The 21,527-nt window shown below is 39.8% G+C and overlaps 1 protein-coding gene across 2 annotated transcripts in view; it reads right to left on the bottom strand.

Moving 5' to 3' along the window:
• Window positions 1–21,527, bottom strand: part of OSBPL1A (oxysterol binding protein like 1A) — an 89,885-nt gene that overhangs the window by 68,251 nt on the left and 107 nt on the right. For both annotated transcript variants that reach the window (XM_048507662.1, XM_048507661.1), the window contains exons 2-11: window positions 11,700–11,822; window positions 10,577–10,662; window positions 7,856–7,930; window positions 6,213–6,324; window positions 5,320–5,405; window positions 2,827–2,971; window positions 2,033–2,100; window positions 1,912–1,956; window positions 1,064–1,137; window positions 921–984 (exon numbers count right to left, since the gene is read on the bottom strand). In XM_048507662.1, coding sequence (XP_048363619.1) covers window positions 921–984; window positions 1,064–1,137; window positions 1,912–1,956; window positions 2,033–2,100; window positions 2,827–2,971; window positions 5,320–5,405; window positions 6,213–6,324; window positions 7,856–7,930; window positions 10,577–10,662; window positions 11,700–11,822 — 878 coding nt within the window. The remainder of the gene's footprint in view (window positions 1–920; window positions 985–1,063; window positions 1,138–1,911; window positions 1,957–2,032; window positions 2,101–2,826; window positions 2,972–5,319; window positions 5,406–6,212; window positions 6,325–7,855; window positions 7,931–10,576; window positions 10,663–11,699; window positions 11,823–21,527) is intronic.

Genomic DNA, 21,527 nt, shown 5'->3' on the forward strand with positions numbered 1-21,527 from the left:
GTAAGTAAAGTAAGTAAAACATAACAATGTAAGTAAAACATAACATAGAAATAGACATAACAATGTAAGTAAAACATAACAATGTAAGTAAAACATAACATAGAAATGAAACTTTGTATCTATCAAGCAAATTAGAAACATATAACATAGTTTACAGACAAGTCTATAGTTACATGACAATTAGCCTTCCCAACATTCTTCTTCTTGCAGGCTAGACCAACAAGAAATCAAGCCCGCTCTGGAAAAATTTAATAAGTGCAGTGTAAGAGACTTTTTTAAAAAGCTATTAATCCACACACACACCCCCACCGCCCCAAGTGCAGTTAGAACTTTGCATGCTAAAGAGTGGCTAAACAATTTGTTTAAGCCAGTGTGTTGAGGGAGTTACCGTAGATTTAAAAATTCCAAGTAGGTTTCCTAGGTTGCCTCCACAGGGCAACAGTTTCCTATTATCCTGTCATCACAGTGAGAATCCAAAGGCATTTGTAGCAGCTCTCCCATTGGAGGCTTCTCAGTGATATTCCTCCATGTCTGCCATTTCCTCCTCCTTGACAGACAGCTGTTTGCCCACAGAAAGAAAATGGTAGTAAACATATAATGGTCCAATGGTATAGCAATATACTTACTACCAGCTTTTTAAAAAGCTAGTCCACTGGTGGTGGAAAATGGCAGAAAATATAGGCAAGGAGGTCCGAAATCTGGATTTGCCTTGTCCATTTAGTGCATGACAAACATGCTATGAGTATGATCTTTCAGGAAGTGCAGTAAATCCAGGAAATACCTGGAAGATGGACAATGTCAGGCAAAACAGAGCAAAATCTAAGCATCGAAGAATCCATAGAGTTCTACATTTAAGCCCAACTTGTTCATCCATTTTGTTCAAATAAAACACTGATTTTAGAATTTCCAAATCTGCTTACTGTGCAAATGGCTTGTGTTAAGTGTTTGCATCCTTGACGGCAGCCACTGTTTCCTATCTCAACCCTTTAAAAGAGATAACAAGAAATTAATCATATCCACCAATATCACAGGAATCAAAAATATTGCTTAATTTTACACTTACTGTTTTCGGTACCAGGAAAGGACTCCGTGTTCCAATACCACCCAATAAGGTTTCCAGCCAAAAAATCTTGAACTCTTTGAACAAAGTAATAGGAAACAGTCTTCACAACACATACTAGCTTTAAAACAAAACAATTTAGTCCATAATATGTTTGAACAAGGCTAGATGCAGAATATCTCCCACTCAAAGTTTAAGAAAAATATATTTCATGTCAGGAAAAAAGTCCTTTCTAAAGGCCACAATGATAGCAGCACATCATTATTACTACTACCCAATAAAATGTGGGAATTTGGTCAGTTCAAGTCCCCTAAGAGTTTGAGGGAGATTGGGAAAGGATGGGTAAATTTATCAATAGTATGTCCCTCTCTACAATTCCTTGGCCCCTTCCGCACATGCAGAATAATGCACTTTCAATCCACTTTCACAAGTGGATTTTCCCATACTGCATTGATAGTGCATTATTCTGCATGTGTGGAAGGGTCCCGTGTGAGCCAGAAGTATTCCTTCTCTTAGCCACTCAGCTATAAAGTTTACCATCATAAAGGAGAAAGAGAGGCTCACAGTGTAAGATTGTCTATATACTCGGAGAATTCCCTAGGAATGCAAAAAAATTTTTTTTAAAAAAATAAGATAGCTATATCCATCCCTCTATCTTAAACCCTCTATCTTAAACCATACTGAAGACATAACAGGCACATTGCCATCAACTTGATTACGAGAAGGAAGATGGGATTATTAACTAATTAGATCAGTTCAGATAGTTGGTATGATATCTTTTGGAGATTTACTGTAGTGAAAAAGAAATATTAAAGCAAAATTATGCAAACAAAAGTAACAAGGTGAAGTACCTTCCATAGCAGACCTTCATATCGTTTCAGAGGTTTGTTGATCACCTATAAAAATTCAGATATTGAAACATAAATCTATACTCATGAACAGTAGTTTTAATACATGATCCTTTATACCCACCTTCCCAATTCCCCCTCCAAGTAGGTGTTTCATTTCTGCCCCTTGAGCCAAATCCAAGGGGGTCTGACCTGTTCAGTAAAGAAGATATATATTTCAGCAGATCTGAATCAGAAATACATACTGTGACAATAATACAAAACATTTTATGCTGAATCTTATACAACAGCAACAAATAGAGCTGCTCTTTGGTTTGAGTCACTAATGAAACCTCTACTTTGTCCTTTAACCCTGGTTTTCCCCTTTACAATTTAGAATGGTTGCAGCATAATCTATCAACACAGTCATGTCTAATCTTGCAAGTCTAGGAACATAAAATGGGTTTGTTCATTTAAACAAACAACGTGAAGGATATATTTGATTCAAGTGAATAAATGGGGAGTGTAGATTGGGAGGGACAAACTGCCGCTTGTAACACTTGTTTTCCTTTCTGTTTCCAAGTATAAAGTTTGAGCACGGCCAGCCGCAAAAGCCAAAGGGCTCCTAGCCTTTGACTCTTAGAGCATGGCTTGTGTCTATGGCTTGGTTGACTCAATGGTTCCACTGTATCTAATGGGGCATACTTGCAAATTAATGTGCACAGGACTGAACGATTGTCTCCGCATGGACATTTACTCATCACTTAAAACCTGCTTAAAACTAAGGAATACCAAGATTGTGTAATAATTATAGTCCTGTAATGCTGAAGAACTGCATGCTTAGCTTGAGGAAAATGACTTAAAAAGAAATATTGCTTCTCTGCTTTTTGCATGAAAGGAATAATTTAACAATTCATTAAATGAGGTTGTGCTACTTACCATTTTTATTTTTTATTTTGGGGTTTGCTCCAGCTTTGAGTAGTTTCAAAGCACAATGCTTGTGGGCCCGATATGCTGCACAGTGAAGTGGTGTATTTCCCATCTGATCTGTGCAGTTAATGTCAGGAGGCTTTGGCCTGTTCAACTAGAAAGTTACAGAAGTTTAATTGTCATGCTTACACACACCCCTGCATTTTTTCCTCTGAAATTTAATGGGCAACCCACTTGAATTATAGAGTAGCATTCCCTCAAATTATTCTACCTAGCTGGAAACTTTCTGTGCCCTAAACAGCCCTGAAAATGGTCCTCTCCCTGCCCTTTACTGACAAAAACTAAGGCTTGAAGGTTGACAATAGCCTGGCAACCCCTATAATTGCCACTGAGATCTTAGAGGGAATCCATTTCTTAAAGTTATAGATGGTGCTTCTTATTTTGGCAGTTTTAGCATCCCAATTTTTTTCTTTCAGATTTTTTTTTGCCAACTTGAGGCTTTTCTCTGGTGTGTTTTGTCTGTTTATGGCACCAGTCTCTGGATTTAAGTATCCACAGATTGGGCCATGTTGAGAATTAAGAACATAAGAACATAAGAACAAGCCAGCTGGATCAGACCAGAGTCCATCTAGTCCAGCTCTCTGCTACTCGCAGTGGCCCACCAGGTGCCTTTGGGAGTTCACATGTAGGATGTGAAAGCAATGGCCTTCTGCGGCTGTTGCTCCCAAGCACCTGGACTGTTAAGGCATTTGCAATCTCAGATCAAAGAGGATCAAGATTGGTAGCCATAGATCGACTTCTCCTCCATAAATCTGTCCAAGCCCCTTTTAAAGCTATCCAGGTTAGTGGCCATCACCACCTCCTGTGGCAGCATATTCCAAACACCAATCACACGTTGCGTGAAGAAGTGTTTCCTTTTATTAGTTCTAATTCTTCCCCCCCAGCATTTTCAATGAATGCCCCCTGGTTCTAGTATTGTGAGAAAGAGAGAAAAATTTCTCTCTGTCAACATTTTCTACCCCATGCATAATTTTATAGACTTCAATCATATCCCCCCTCAGACGTCTCCTCTCCAAACTAAAGAGTCCCAAACGCTGCAGCCTCTCCTCATAAGGAAGGTGCTCCAGTCCCTCAATCAGCCTCGTTGCCCTTCTCTGCACTTTTCTATCTCTTCAATATCCTTTTTGAGATGTGGCGACCAGAACTGAACACAGTACCCAAGTGCGGTCGCACCACAGCTTTATATAAGGGCATGACAATCTTTGCAGTTTTATTCTCAATTCCTTTCCTAATTATCCCCAGCATAGAGTTTGCCTTTTTCACAGCTGCCATACATTGAGTTGACATTCCCATGGAACTATCAACTAAGGCGCCCAAATCCCTTTCCTGGTCTGTGACTGATAGCACTGACCCTTGTAGCGTGTATGTGAAGTTTGGATTTTTTGCCCCTATGTGCATCATCACTTTGCATTTTGCTACATTGAACTGCATTTGCCATTTCTTAGCCAACTCACCTAATTTATCAAGGTCTGCTTGGAGTTCTTCGCAATCCTTTGCGATTCTCACCACCCTACATAATGTGGTATCATCTGCAAACTTGGCCACCACGCTACCCACCCCTACTTCCAGGTCGTTTATGAATAAGTTAAAGAGCATTTGGTCCCAAAACGGATCCTTGGGGGACACCACTCCCTACATCTCTCCATTGTGAGAATTTCCCATTTACACCCACTCTTTGCTTCCTGTTTCTCAACCAGTTTTTAATCCATAGGAGGACTTCCCCTCTTATTCCTTCATTGCTGAGTTTTCTCAATAGTCTCTGGTGAGGAACTTTGTCAAAAGCCTTTTGGAAATCCAAAGTAGACAATGTTCCCCCTTATCCACATGCCTGTTTACACCCTCAAAGAACTCTAGTAAGTTTGTAAGACAGGATTTGCCTCTGCAAAAGCCATGCTGACTCTTTCTCAGCAGGTCTTGCTTTTGTACATGTTTTATAATTTTATCTTTAATGACAGATTCTACTAATTTACCAGGAACAGATGTCAAACTGACTGGCCTGTAATTTCCCGGGTCCCCCCTAGATCCTTTCTTAAAGATTGGTGTGACATTGGCCATCTTCCAGTCTTCAGGGATGGAGGCCGATTTCAGGGATAAGTTGCATATTAAAGTGAGAACATCAGCAATTTCATGCTTGAGCTCTTTAAGAACTCTTGGGTGAATGCAATCTGGGCCAGGGGATTTGGTAGCATTTAGTTTATCAATGGCTGCCAGAACTTCTTCCTTGTCTACCACTATCTTCGTTAGTTCCTCGGATTCGCCTCCTAAGAAGCTTGGTTCAGGTGCAGGAATTTTCCTCACCTCCTCTTGGGTGAAGACAGATGCAAAGAATTCATTCAGCTTCTCTGCAATCTCCCTGCCATCTTTTAGCACACCCTTTGTTCCTTTGTCATCTAACGGGCCTACCGTTTCCCTTGCTGGCTTCCTGCTTTTGATGATGCATACCAGTTCAGTGAGCTTTCCAGTTTCACCTTCTCTTGCAGCTCCTAGGAGGAGTTCTTCAAGTTTTCTTTCTTGGGTCCTTTCCACTGCTGATTTCAAAATACAAACATTTGATGAAAACAATATTCTTCAAAAGAAAGTGTTTCCTACACCAGACTGTAATAAAACAGTGACGTCTTGCGGGTTTTTCCCCACAACAGCAAGTAAAGACTTAACAGCATTTACTTTCTCTGTGGCTGGAATTTGAAATTCCAAAATAACATTACCCAAGATTTGGTGATAGAATACATGTTTAAGGCTCCACTTATAGAATCTTACATAACATAGCTTGGAGAAGTCTTCTGCCAGTATCATATTCCTCCTGTGGTTGTGTGGACAGGTAACTGCACAAGATCTGCTTTCATGTCTGTTAAGATTACCCTGTTGTCCACAATTTGTGCTGGTTTGCTTTCTACCAAAGTCTCCAATTATACCATTTTGTACCTGGGAAGTTTCATTGATGCTGAATCAAAAATTAAGGCTTTCTAACTCAAAGAAGCAGAAGCATGGATCCACTTCAGCGTAAGTCCACATAACGACTAGAATGCAGAGATTTACCGTGCAGAATAGCCCTTGCTAAACATTATTCTCATAAAATGACCTTCATGCAACAATGTTTTTTCTGGAGTTACATGGGCGAACTTTGCAGTCGGAGCTAATTCTCATGGCATCTAGTACAGCTGCAAGCACAGTGCTCGTTACTGGCAAGAAGAAATCCTTTCAGCCATTCACTTAAAGGCATGAGAGTTCAGCATTTTTTATTCAAGGAGCTGAGCCAGAGACTGCACCTGAAAGGCACCTTAACTAGACTTCCAATCCAAAATATCCAAAGTTCATATACTGCACAGAACAGATACCTTCTAGCATCTCTCGTATTTCTTTATTATGTGTAACATCTTTTGCAGTTTGCCCATTCCCATTAACAATGGAAGGATCGGCACCAAATTCCAAAAGCAGCATAGCCACCTCCTGAAAGAGAAATTTAGTACCATTACACGTTGTCACTACTCTGAAACAGTGATCCTTTTTGCTTTCGTTTAATCTGGCTTTCCTGCGCAACTTGTATCCTGGCAATGAATGCCTCATAAAGATGAACCAGAACTCAATTTTTTTAAACTTAACAGCAGAATAGTTTATACATGCAATCATCAAAATGATGTCCCCAGTGACTAAGAACAAATCGCAAGAACAATCGCATACCTCTGAAACAAGCCTTCTTCCCTAAAAAATTAAGTACCGGTAATATTGCTAAAAGTCAATTTAGGTAGTTTGCATACACGAACAAGGGCCTAGAGGAAGTCAGCTACGCGTTCAGACTAAATATTTATATTCGTCATGCTTTTTTTGGGTAACAGATTATCATATTTTGCAATGTTTTAAATATAATATAACTAATGAATGTACCCATAAATTTACATACATCTCTCAGGCACACATAAATAAGGTTTATTGATAGTTCATATTATCATAAGAAAAACATTTTTTTTGCTCTTCCTAAAGGAATATACTGAAATATTACATTAAAATAATCACTATAAAGTTACACCATAAACCATTAAAACACATTTCACTGAAGACATCCTTGGGCTAACCCACAGAAGACTTCTCTTATGCACAAGAAACCTGAACTGTCCCTAGTCATGTATGTGCCTATCATTGTGCAGAAAATTTAAGCTCTTATACAGATACTGCTAGGTGTTTTTCACGGTTGTGGTAACACATTTTTTTCCGTTTCTAAAATTTAGATACTACCAGGATTATTTGATTATCACACTGATGTCTTTCCACACACAGTGATTTCCAGAGACAAGGACGGCTGCTTGCATGTAGGAGGAAGTTCTGAGTAAAATAGCTTGTGAATCCATATACATAGTACAGAAAGCCTGATCACTGAATAGTATCATCATCACTCTTTACAAAACTGGGTATGTTGGAAACTCCTCTATTTGTTCTGGAACAATTTGTCCTAGCAATGAACAGTGTGTCTGCATCATATTTTATTTTCTACAATCAAGAATAGCTAAAGGAGTTAGTGCCACTTGTATGTCAATCTGTGTCCTTGACTGACCAATTAACTAGCACTGTATGTCATGGTTCCTTTATATGAAAGCTTGCATTTCATTAGAAAGAGATCAACCTTCTCTCATGATGTCCCACATTCCAGCTGTTGTTGCAGTGCTCTGACATTACCACAATTCCCCCCTCCCTTTTGCACACATACAGTTACCCAATATTTGGCTGAATTTTTAGAGGAGGGGCATTTTTCTGGCCCTACACAGCTTCAGTGACTTTACCATCTCAGGGAAATGTCTCAAGACTACTTCTTCTCCCTTGTTGAGCCATATCAAATAAGCGTTCATAGTTGGGCATTTGCACACAGTTCACTAGTTTAAGGATATCATTGCTTTGAAGGCATTGCTGTACTTGTTCTATACAATTAAAGAAATATGGTGCTGGACCTAGCCAATTGCATAAGATCTGTATAACACATTTACTTTACCTTGCGTCCAGTGAAAGATGCACGATGCAGTGGAGTGTCTCCCATGTCATTTAGCACGTTTACTTCAGCACCAGCCTATAAAGACAAGACCACATAGTTGTGTTGCTTCCTTGTTGATCAACATCACAAATTATGATTTTGAGGCCCGTTATTTCAGGCACTGTTAAAATGAGGTGGGCCTTTTGGCATTCTAAATGCTTATGGTCTGTAAATCTGCAATGATTGGTTTCGCTTTGGTAGGAACATGGAATTATATTTTAATGGATGAATTTTTAGGAGTAAGACTGCAGACAAGGAAGTTCTCAACATTTAAACTGGCTGGCAAGTTCTCTGAAAATTCCACTTTAATTCACAACACAGCTTCCACAACTAAAGACAAATTGGAGAGTATACTAGATCTGTATTTCTCAAAAAGTTGAAACACAAAGTTATTTGGATCAGTCATTACTTCCTAACACCATTTTGCTGTGTCACTGGCCATGTGCAAGCTAATTTGGTCTTGACCTGAGTGCTAGCCTCTTTTTTTTTTGCCTCTGAACTGTAGAAAACAGGAGTGCTGCTGTGCCAGTTTACTGAATCATAGCCCTTAATCTAGTTTGTTCAGCTTGGCTCCAGCTCAACCTCTCCCCTCAAATGGGCTACAAAGAGATCAGAACAAGCTAAACATGAAGTACTAAATGGGATTATGTGGTTTAACTATTACATAGCTATACAGATTTCACAGCTGAGAGTCAGGAGACCCAGATTCTATTTCCTGAGTGCTCCTGAAGACCCAAGAACTTTTAAGTCAACAATTTCAACTCAACTCCTTATTTTTCAGACACAGAAGCACCTTGTTTTGCAAGAACTGGGAATAATGCTGAACAATCTGTAGCAGAAGGATCAACTGAGATCACATTTTGAGGGCTTATTTCACCTCCCTTCCACCCAGCTGAACTCTTTTGGGCAAATCACTCTCACCCATTTGCAATCTCGTGATACCAAATGGAAAGAAAAAGGGGGTTCCACCAGTCCCGTCTTATTTATTCAACATATTTATTAGACACCTTTCTCCCTTGTGGAACTCAAGACAGCTTGCAATGTAAATGAAACATCATAGAAGCGCTAAACAACAATCATAAAACCCATAAAAGGACACAACCTAATCTTCTTCTTCCTCCTTACCAGTCCCTCTACAGCCTCAGAACTTGAGAGAGCATACATTCTCATCTGTCTCTTCCCTCCCATCTTCAAACATAGCAAGGCTCAATAGGCAGGAGTAACTGACCCACCTTCTTAGCTTCTGGCAGAGACCCAAGCCTAGCTGGTGTTGGATGTAGCCCCTCCTGACGTAAGGATGATTTCACTTATTAGTTTTGAAATTTTAGTCATTTTGAACGTATTCCCTTCTAATAGCTACCACAAGTTCTTTTCTATGCCTACAGCAAGCACATCATTACAGGATCTCATAAAGTTGAATTACAAAGTTAGCATAAATATCAAGGTACATCTTGGATTCTATTAAAGTATTCTGCTTTGTTTACAGAATTTACCTGCATATTCATACTTTGTTGGGCTGCAATATCCACACTGTAATGTTGGGGGTATGACAGCTCAAAATGGTACAATACTTTTTAAATCTAGATTCAAATCAGTTTTGAAGTGCTTCTGTGACAGAACAGTGTATGAAAGGAGAACTTGTTCAAGGTCTGGGAGGGAAAGATAGAAAGCTCTCATTTTTTACATCCAGATTGTTTATGTGTGACATGCAACTTTTTATATTTTCAATGACACATGATCATGGGTGTTTTCCATGTTTTTAATGTGTGATAATTTTGGGGTTTTTTTTTAAACAACTACAACCGAACTAATGTGTGTTTTCCAAGTTTTGTGGCAAATAAGCTAACAGGCTTATTTAGCTATGGACATTACAACACATTGTAGTTTAATAGCATACTGTAGCATGAAGACTTTATGCAGATATTTTGTGTGAGAACAGAACCTTGGATACTCACCGTGAAGGTTCCTTCTTCTCTGAAGTATCACACTGAGTGAGCACACAGAAATTTCAAGCAAACAAAAAATGTGTATCCTAGACAACATTTTTGCTTCCCACATCTCTCCCCATTGTTCTAAAAAACATGTAACCTTCTCTTGCAGTATGTACATGGTGAAAAGGGAAGAGTGTGTGTAATTTTAAAATAACTACAACTTGCTGTAGGTGGTGGGATAGCTTCTGAAAACTTCCTGGAAGTTTCGGCTGGTGCAAACCAAATTACTAAGGTTACTGATGAGGTTAGTTATTGAGAGCATAATCTGCCCAGCCACAAAAATTGCACTGGCTCTCAAGCCTCATGGGCATAAATCAAAGGGTTAGTTATTACTTTTAAAATCCAAAACAACCAGGAGTCTATATACTTCAGGAGCTGCTTGTTCCCTTAATAACTTATCCATTAATCTTCCCTTTAAAATCATATATTGTTACCCACACCAGCATTAGTAATGGGAGTTGCTAATTATTTTTACTGTAGCCAGTATGTCACCCCCACCCATGCATATTATGTGCACAGGGCTGCAACCTCATTAAAGGCATGTATATTTTTTGAAATTCAAGAAAAAAACACTGTAGTGTTTATTTAGGGTTTTGAAGCCCAATGAGATGGTCTCTTCTTGAAAATATTCAGTTTTTTTGTTGTACAGAAAAATAAATCCACTTAAGTGACAACAAGCAAAAAGTTATACCTTTAGCAAGTCCTTCACAACACCAGTATGCCCAAAATAGCATGCAAGATGAAGAGGAGTCCAGCCCAAGTTAGATTTGCTTCTGCCTACAGGATACAGCATAGACAGGACAAATATAACATTGAAAACCAAGTTGCATTCACCAACTTCCAAAACACTCCTCCTATAAAAAGACAAGAATTAATGTGTACCCAAATATTCAACTGGGATGTCTACAGCGAGGATACCTCTATTACCCACTGAATTGTATACATTTTCAGAAATAGCATTTTTCTTCTCAACTTGTTTTTTTAATTGAGAATATTCTTAACTTCCCCGTCCAGCCAGAAGGAAGATCAAAGTGTTGAGGAAATTTGTGAAAAAAAAGTTGACTACAAATCCAGACTTCAGCATCTTTTCATCTAAGCAAAAGTCTTTCATCAAAAACTGCAGGAAGAGATCCTTCATAAATCCACACTACACATACTTAACAAATGTCTGTCCTGTCTGCAAACGAGGTGTTTTTTCCCCACAGTAATAGGGGCCTGCCCAAATTGTACCTCACTTTAGCCTGCTGTTCCTCCATTCACTTTTAACTCATCTCAGTAGTCAGAAAGGATGGACACTACCAGTAACGAGTAAGAAATGGGTACTAAGGTATGGGCAGAGGTCAGTACCTTCTCTCATGCATTCCTTTTACTAGTAGATGCTCTTTACTTTATATGCATGTGAGGCAGACTTATGAACTATTTAGCTAATTTGAACCCCAACAGAAATTAAACTGCCTTTCCTCTAATACCTATATAAGAGCAGTTGGGTGAGAAAACTGAAGCAGGCAGTGTAGAGGTTTTCTTAAGAGATTATGTTTATTTACTTATTTATTTTTATTTATTTTATTAGACTTTTATACCGCCCCATCCCCGAAGGGCTCTGTTGGGAAAAGTCATGTGTATGCTCAATTTGTGCTCACTTTTAACATACTTTTTTATAGCCCGACTTCCCTTAAGATTTAGACACAGTCTAGGACTTACTGCAAGGCATACTGCCACAAATAACAATAAACAAGATAATATGACTATTTAGAACACCAATGTCACAGGTAAGTCAGAAAACTAGACGGAATGGCAGGATTATCTATACCAACCTTTGCAGTTGATATTAAAAACAACTTCTTTTTTCTTCAGGACTTCCAACAGTTGCTGGACTTCTTCAGAGTTTCCATTTCTGGCATTGTGGAGAAGCTGTTCTTCTGCTTCTACATTCATCTCTAGTAACACAGAGGTATGGTCTATTACTGCTTAGATCTGAGTCAGTACTTGTACAGAATAATGTTTAAATTCACCTTTGCTATGAAGTGATTTTCCAGGGAAGTGGCTTTTTCCCTACTTCTACACAGCATTCATGGAACATTCAAGAGTTTCCTCCAGCTTTTGTCTGATATTTCCCAGATCTAATTTGTGGCAAAGGTTAAAATTCCCAATCATGGCCAGATAGCTGCCACTTCAAATCTCTCCAGACCTTTCTGTACATCAGCCATTTTCCCTCCCCCTGTTGGGGAAGGAGGTACTCATCAATCTGGTTTAAAAATATTATATTATTATAAGAATGTGACTGTCAGGTTATACCAGTTATATAGCAGTATTCAACACAAATTTCTCAGCTCAATTATTCAGCAAATGCAACTACTTATCCTCAGGGTCCTAGCATTCAAATAATCAGTATTACACCCAAAAGCAAACAGCTGATTATTAAAATAGCTTTCTACAGATTACATTCTATGGAAGTGCTTTGTTTGTGCAGACATTTCTCCATCCTCTTAAAAGATTGTACAACATTTCAAGATGTTAGACAGATGAAGAAAGATAGACCCTACAATACACTACACACTTTAATTCTGCTTCTTCTATAGCACTGTGTCTAGTCACTTTGTTTAACAATTGTACTGCAAAACATTTTTACATTCCAACAATCCATTCAGATGCTGTAGTGAAAGAAATTGGATACCAGAAGCTCTCAACTAGAGGCTTTTTAATATAATATGCCTCCCCAACGACATCCTATAGCCCCCAGTAAATAAATGTATCAGTTTACTGTTTTTTGGCCTAATGTCAGTTTCCCTGTGCTGTTCATAGTTTCTATTCACTATAGCGTATTGGTTTGCAGAGAATCAAATACTGAAGTCTGAATATACTAACTACGCCTACGAGTTTTACTACTACAGCCTATTTATTTCCAGAATTCCCTGCAGATAATCTGGAGTGCTTCCTTAGCTGAGGCTTTAAATGGAGACAAGCAGAAGTCTTGATAGAAAATAGGACTAAGACCCAAATCCCAATGCAGCAGCCTGTTATCTATTTCCTCCTTGCAGGGGAGTTTCATCACCAAACGCATAACTAAATTGCCTCACAGAGTTGTGATGATAAAGAAAGACGGAAATGACATTGCCCTGTTTGAATACTAGAGCCTCAATGCATCATCTACATCACCAACAAACTCTGCCCTTTTCCTCTACACACGGTTATCTGTAATGTGTACACCATTTTTCAACAGATCTATGCCAGGTAGGAGAGCAGCAGCTGGTTCATTTCTGCAAGGAAAAAGCTAATATCGGTACTCATGAGAATACAGAGAAAGTTCCGCTCAGAGGCCCAAAGAAGCCCAGGCCATTCCTATAATTTGAGGCCCATACCCATTAAAAATTAAATAATTATGACACATGATGTGTCCATAAAACATGTTGTAAACTTTATCAGATACAAAAAAAGAGAGGAAGTATCAAGTGTCTAAATGTGATTCCCCCCCCTTTCAATTGAGGACTAGGCCAAACAGCCTCTCCTCTGACTGGCCTTGCACAGAAGAATGTGTACATGAAGCTCAGACGGCAAGTCTCAGATACAGTATGTTCTGTCTAATCTGTGCTGCTATTCAGCTGTACATCCGGACTCGTTACAAAGTACATGGTACCATTCCCCCCAAGAACTAAATGTCAAAGATGAAGGAATTATCACGTTTTTAGAAAGGTAACAAAACAAAACAATCTGATATTCAAACATGCCATGATCTTGTCAAGACAACTGGCATAACTTTAAAGACTATAGTGACTGCTAAAGAGCTTTCAAAGAGGCATCAAATGATGTAAGTGAACACTGTGACTTATGACCAGTTATTGAAAGCAGTTTGATGCCTGACAGCTTTGATTTGACCACAAAATACAATGCCCACTCACATCACATTTCTGACAAGACAAATGGTGTGGGAAGTGGCTTTTTGACCTTTCCACAGCAGCCACTGCCCACAATGTGGTGTCAGTCACCACAAAGTAATTCCTCCACTATTTTTTCTGGGTAACAATACCCATGACACCTGTCACTTCATCTCTGCAGATGGGGATGGAACTGTAAGCTATGATCCTCAGCCTGCTATAGCAGCATTTCTTTTAAAAAAAGAAAGAGCAAGAAGGAAGAAAAAGAAGAGTTGGTTTTTATACCTTACATTTCTCTAATGAAAGGAGTCTCAAAGTGTCTTGTGAGGATGAGAGTTCTGACAGAACTGTGACTAGCCCAAGATCACTCAGCAGGCTTCATGTGGAAGAGTGGGAAATCCAATCTGGTTCTTCATATTGGGTCTGCTGCTCATGTAGGGAAGCGAGGAATCAACCCGGTTCTCCAGATTAGAGTTTGCCACTCTTAACCACTATACCACACTGGCTCTCATGAAAGACAGTGTGATGAGGACATGTAGAAACACCAAGACTTCATAAAAATTATTTTCAGGCGTGAAGCCATAGTGTAGCTTTAACGATCTGTGCATGATCCAAGTATATGTCTACTCAAGTATATATAATTATAATTATCAGATTTACAATTTGGCCTCTACAGTCTACAATCAATAAGATCCCTTCAGCACGTAACTTCTTCAGTCCAATTCCTTTAAAGAGGCTGTACAAACACATATCCAGAACAACCTCTTTCTATCCAAACACCAAAATTAAGACTTCAGCATACAGCATAAATTAAATATATTATTGTGAACTTTTTTTGGTTAAAAAAAGAGGCACTATTTTCCAGCTATATTGAATCAAAATGAATTATCATACTACTCTGGCAGAAGAAAATGAAAGAATCTATCACTTAAGTTACCAAAATTTAACTTTTCAGTTGATGAACATAAATTTAAGATGACGTTTAAATAGACATGTTTGGCCTTGCAGAATAAAAATTATTAAATGAAACACGCTCAATTTATCTTTAGAATCAAGTTATATATGAATACTTACTTTAGAACTTAAAGTAAGTATTCATATACAACTTGATTCTAAAAATAGAGCATGTTTCATTTAATATAATATAATTAATATAGTATAATTAGAGTCACAGTTTAGGGGACTGTAATATTTCTTTCAACACTTGTGATCCCTGCAATGTGAACAAGAAACGTGTTTACAGCAGTATAGTCTCTCTGTTGACAAAGTAAACAGTGTGGAAAGGATCTGAGCTGAACAACTTGCAGAACTGACTTTCTTTGGAAAGGCAGCAGGGACAGTTGCAGGGTGGGGTCATGGGGAAAACATGCCTGCCTTTCCCTAGGATATTTCCCACGCACTCAGTCATGCAATGCAGTATACAACTGGGAGAATGCAGACATGCTATGCCTCAAGGTGACTCACAGTTACGCAAGTCATACTCAATTTTATGGGGAGCTTCTAACAGAGGCCTGTTCTCTGGTAATTACGCCATTTGTTCATATCATTAGAGATCCAAATGTTTCCTCCAGATTGTTGCATGCTTCTTCTCTCCCCACCCCCCACCAGATACCAGCCTAGCTATTGTAATCCACAGAATTTTAAGGGAATCTGGAGATTATATCACAAGCTTAATACTCTTGGAAATCTGAACTGGCATAGCACTACTGGTACTATAGTTTGTTTGACTGCACATAATCCATTACTTGCCCACTGGCTGCAAAGAAAAGGATAAAAGGTAGAAATATCTAGGTTCAGGTTCTATACACACAGTTTCCTACCTTTTTTTTGGGGGGGGGTTAATATTTGTGATTGGCAAACTCAGTTTATATGGGGAAACACATTGTACTTCTTATATGCCAAATTTATTTCTCCTGAAACACTACAGTCATTTATTTAACTTCATTTATACCCCTCCTTTTCCCCCAACCTCAGCAGCTTACATAAATCTCATCTTCTCCACTTAAGCTTTATAATAACTTTGCAAGGTTGGCTAGACTGAGAATGTGTAACAGGCCGAAAGATCTCTCAGCGAGCACATACATAAAACTCATAGGGCACACATGGCATTACAAAAAGAATGCAGCATTTTCAGATACAATTGCCAACATCAACTAGGTCCAGGATGGTTACATTTTGGCTTTATTGCAATTCAGTGCTTTTTTTTACAGAAGCCTGCCGATTACGGCTAGTAAAGTCCACATATTATTATATCAATATAACTTGCATTCTCTTCTTCTAACAATTTGAGCACTGGGAACATGTATATCCTTCTACTGCAGAGATGTTACCTGTATGTAAGACTCTGGTGCTCTGCAACAGAACTGCAGTAAATATTGAAATTTGGGCGTCTTAGTTGATAGTTCCATGGGAATGTCAACTCAATGCATGGCAGCTGTGAAAAAGGCAAACTCTATGCTGGGGATAATTAGGAAAGGAATTGATAATAGAACTGCAAAGATTGTCATGCCCTTATATAAAGCAGTGGTGCGACTGCACTTAGAGTACTGTGTTCAGTTCTGGTCGCCACATCTCAAAAAAGGATATTGAAGAGATAGAAACGTGCAGAGGAAGGCAATGAGGATGATTGAAGGATTGGAGCACCTTCTTTATGAGGAAAGGCTGCAGCGTTTGGGACTCTTTAGTTTGGAGAGGAGACGTCTGAGGGGGGATATGATTGAAGTCTATAAAATTATGCATGGGGTAGAAAATGTTGACAGAGAGAAATTTTTCTCTCTTTCTCACAATACTAGAACCAGGGGGCATTCATTGAGAATGCTGGGGGGAAGAATTAGGACTAATAAAAGGAAACATTTCTTCACACAACGTGTGATTGGTGTTTGGAATATGCTGCCACAGGAGGTGGTGATGGCCACTAACCTGGATAGCTTTAAAAGGGGCTTGGACAGATTTATGGAGGAGAAGTCGATCTATGGCTACCAATCTTGATCTTCCTTGATCTCTGATCGCAAATGCCTTAGCAGACCAGGGTCTCAGGAGCAGCAGCAGCAGAAGGCCATTGCTTTCACCTCCTGCACGTGAGCTCCCAAAGGCACCTGGTGGGCCACTGCAAGTAGCAGAGAGCTGGACTAGATGGACTTTGGTCTGATCCAGCAGGCTAGTTCTTATGTTCTTAACATGAACTCAGAGTAATCTACATTGTTCCTGCCACTTTCCACACTCAATTTGTTTAATATTATACTTTCTAAGATTCTTCTTTGAATTGATTTTCAGGTTGTTTCTACTTTTTATTTCAAAAGATCCCAAATATTGAATGCCTCTCCCTTCCTCCAACAAGGTATTGTTTGCTAAAAGTTCTTCCAAGATTCATTTTTCTAGCACTGATTTGTGTTTGTTCCCTGGTGCTTGCCTCTTCAACTGACCCCAAGCTCTACCGACAACAGACCACTTTCTCCTAAGGCTCCTTAACTTTATCTCTTTTTCTTTCCATCTGTATTATATCAAGAATAAGATGTTTGCTAGAACTTGCTTCAGCTTTCTGAAATAGTGTGGTTCCCATGATTTTAAAAATAATTCTGCCCAAAACCACAATTGTTTTGATAACTAGTCAACCATCATGAATTTGGATACACTTTCTTTCTCAGCTGTCTCAGGCACTTCCTTTGCCAGATTCAGTAACTCACAGGGGTGTATCTACTAAAGATGGCACCCAGGTAAAGCACTGCCGAGTGCTGAGCTGTGTGCCCTTCTAACTCTACTGAAGTTGGAGGAGGTGGCATTCAAGCCTGGACTTAGCTGGCTCCCCCTTCAATGAGGTGCAATTCAAAGCTGGACCTAGCCAGCTGGAGGCCAGTCTTGAATTGCGGGCTCTGCCCTGGCCAGGTCCAGCTTTATATTGCTAGTTCCACCTCTGAAGCCCTGCCTTCAAAGTTACATGGACTTCGGAAGCAGAGCCAGCAGTATAAAGCAAAACCTGACCAGGGCAGAGCCTGTAATTCAAGACTAACCTCCACCTGGCTGGATCCAGTTTTAAACTGTGGGCTTCAAAGCAGAGCCTGCAATTTAAAACCAGACCTGGTCAACCCCAGCATGCCCCCTCACCCCTGAATTCCATGTGGAGTTCAGGCGGAAATGCAGTTAAACACTGAAGCTGAGCCCAGCCTTAAACTGTGCCCCCCCCTTAACGCCTCATGGAGTTTGGGAAGGGGTGCAGTTGGATGATAGGGGAAGGCATCTGGGGTGGGTGGGGGGCTCTGGAATGCATGGACCCTTTCAATCAGCACCCAGGGCACAGGACCGGGCCCCAACTTTGCCTTTGAAGACCTAGTCAAAACTGTCATCCTATTCAAACTAGGCATAGTTGTATGCACATTTTTCATGGACCGCTCACACAATTGCATTCTTATACATCTAGCACAGAAAGAGGGTTTTTAAAAATATATATTATGAGGGTAGCAATAGCTGCCTCCATTACATCATAACACCAAGAGAATAACAGAGTAGATCCTGTTTGAATCAGAGGCCAGTCAAAAGGTTTGGGAAACCCACAAGGAAAGCATAAAGGTAACATTTCTTCCCTGCCCACCCTCAATCATTTGAGGCATCTGGTGTTTGAAACAGTTTCTATTTAGTTATCCTAGCCAACTGGTGTTGATAGACCCATCCTCAATTAATGTGTCTAATCCTTTTAAAGCCACATTCAGTAAAACTAGGTGAAAGTGGAAACAGAACACTATTCCAGACCAAAGATGAGGATGCCATTTTTGAACAATATTTCATGTAAAAAAATTTTTAATAGTATAATAGGGGAGGAAGAATTAAGGTGTAAAGTGTGTGTGTGTGTGTTTTAAAGAATGCACCATTTGTATAATGATTTTATCCTGGAAGTGGTTAAATTCCTTTAAAACTACTCTGTGTTTTATACTTTGGTTGGCCTTTCAAATAAGAACTATTTATGTTTTATATTGGGTTTTATTTTGTAAGCCATCTCAGGCATGTTCTCGGGAGACATGACTTAAACATTTTAAAATAAATAAATAAATAAGATTTAACCCACTTTCCCTTGTTGCTTTTAGGGAGTGTTTTACACAAGGGAGTATTCACATATAGTGTTCTCCACCTGCCATCTAAATGGTACAATCTAGTTTAATGCCTCAGGCATCTAACATCTAATTTTTTACCCCATTCTCCTGGCCAGGCTTAAGGTACTAGCCATCACAACCATCTGTTTTGAATCTGCTGTCCATCAGCTTCATTGTGTAAGTGCAAGTTTTAACACTTTTACAGAGTGGGGATGAACCATTCCTTTTTTTTGCCATCAAGTCACAGCTGACTTACGGTGGAATTTTCAAGGCAAGAAATGTTCAATGGTGGTTCGCCTAAGTCTGACTCTGCATCACAACCCCAGATTTCCTTGGTGATATCCTATTCAAACCCTGTATGTGTCATCACATCACAACTGACCTATGGCAACTCTGTAAGGTTTCCAAAGTAAGAGATGTTCAGAGGTAGTTTGCTATTGCCTGCCTCCACACCACGCCCCTAGTATTCTTTAGAAGCCTCCCCTCTAAATTCTTATCAGGTCTGACTCTGCAATCTGATAATTTGATGAGATCATGTTAGCCTGGGGCTATCCAGGTCAGAGTTGAATAGAATGCTAGCCTAGGCTAATCTTGCTTAGTTTCCAAGATCTAGCTCGGGCAAGATCAGGGCCATGCATAAATGTATAAATGTCTACTCTATCATATCTCTACTTAGCTGTCTTTTTTGTTGGTCACCCTTTTCCAGCTCTGTGATATCTTTTTATGATGGGGTGACCAGAAATGTACACAGTATTCCAGAAATATGTATGTTTACAACGTGCTGGTATCCAGTTTACTGAAAAAGATTATCTCAGTTCTTTATAACATACATTTCATCAGGAGCAAGAATCTTCTCTATAGCTTCCAAAAACAGACTTGAGAAGCCAGTATCCCAATTAGTGTTATCCCAATACATTGCAACAATATGCAAACTAGTCCTAAACTGGGGTGTGTGGTTTGGCAGAGCCTTATAATCATTAACTTTCTCTGGAGTTAAATAACTATGTCTGGAAATTCATCACAAAGGTATTAGCACAAACAGGTAACTACTGATTATATCAGAGGCAAAGATACTGCAATTAAATTTTTGATTGTGGTTTTAAGCCACGCATTGATCATTTCAGCATTTCAGCACTTTAGGGGTGTTTTACTTTTTATTTCTTTTATAATCAATCCATGACTGCCAACTGAGAAAATTCTGTATTCTATATAAGAACAGCCACTGTGGTGTAGCGGCTAAAGTAGAAGTGCGATTGGGGTGGATTTATATACCAACTCAATCATGAAGCTCCTTGGGTTAGCTGAAGCCCATCACTAACATATGCACACTGGTACTGAGAGAATAAAATAGGTGAGGTAAGAAACCAAGTACACGACTCAGTTCTTTGCAGGAAGGGCAGAAAAATTAAATCAAATTGTCAGGATGGTGAAAAATTAGCACTAATCCATGCTCTGGCTGGCAGCTCCTTCAGGTAGAGAGGTTTTCCACATCAGCTACTAATCGATCCTTGCCCTCTGGAGATGCCAGGGTTTAATTGGGACATTCTAACCACTATGGTGTGGCCCCACCCCCAAACATGATTTAATTATCAAGTGCATGAATATTTTGTGACTAAATCCACATCTGGGCATGTCTACACGAACCATCTACAGTGGTGGCGAACCTATGGCACGCCAGATGTTCATGGACTACAATTCCCATTAGCTCCTGCCAGCATGGCCAATTGCCCATGCTGGCAGGGGTTGATGGGAATTGTAGTCCATGAACATCTGGAGTTCCATAGGATTGCCACCATGGATCTATTATGAACACATAGGTACAAGAAATGTTGGCAAAGAATTCTGTTGTGTCATGGACTGGAGATTTTCAATGGTTGTGGACTGGAGATTTTCAATGGTTGTCCTTATTTCCTTTAACACTTATATGACAAGATTAGGGATTCAAACTCCCACTCCATTAGGTGTCCTTGTTAACCTGGCGCCAGTCACCGTCTCCCTCAACTCAAAGGGTTTCTGCGAGAGTAAAACAGAGATGGAAAGAACTCCACCTTTGGCTCTTTGGGGAAAAGCCAGGGTAAAAATCTATCAGATAAATGACAAACACAAACGAGCAAATTAAATTTCTCTTCCAAGTTGTACCTGCTGAGTTTCACCATTCTGTGCTAATGTGCCAGGAAGAGCAAAAAAAGTGAAGCATTCATGAATTGCAACAGGGCCAATTCTGACAACTCAGCAAACTTACCATGAGAGGCTGAAGTCATAAGAGATACCCGTGACCCTGTTTTTTTAAAAAGGGGAAAAGTAAACTTCCTCTCCCAGATGTTAAAAACTATCCGCAAATTAGAGAGCCCCGCAGAATCTCCTACACAGGAACCGAAGCGCACACAGGTGAGCCAAGCAGCCGAGCTCTTACTATTATTACTTCGATTACCCTCCTAGCAGAGCGGCTCGCAGGCACTCCCAGGCTCCATGCAAAGAAATCTCCTAGTCCACCCAAGCCTCCCGACTCCTTTTCTACCCGGGCTGTGCATCCCCTGATGAACAACGCCCTGGCCAGGGGGGAAGCCGCCAGCAGCGTGCGAGGACCAGATGCACGAGTGAACAACGATGTAACGCCGATCCTTCCCAAGGAAGACCGCCAAGCTGGGCACCCCCCGCCCAGATCCTGCCACCTCTATCCCTCCAACCA

The sequence above is a fragment of the Sphaerodactylus townsendi genome, linkage group LG09 (assembly GCF_021028975.2).
Source record: "Sphaerodactylus townsendi isolate TG3544 linkage group LG09, MPM_Stown_v2.3, whole genome shotgun sequence".
NCBI lineage: Eukaryota > Metazoa > Chordata > Lepidosauria > Squamata > Sphaerodactylidae > Sphaerodactylus > Sphaerodactylus townsendi.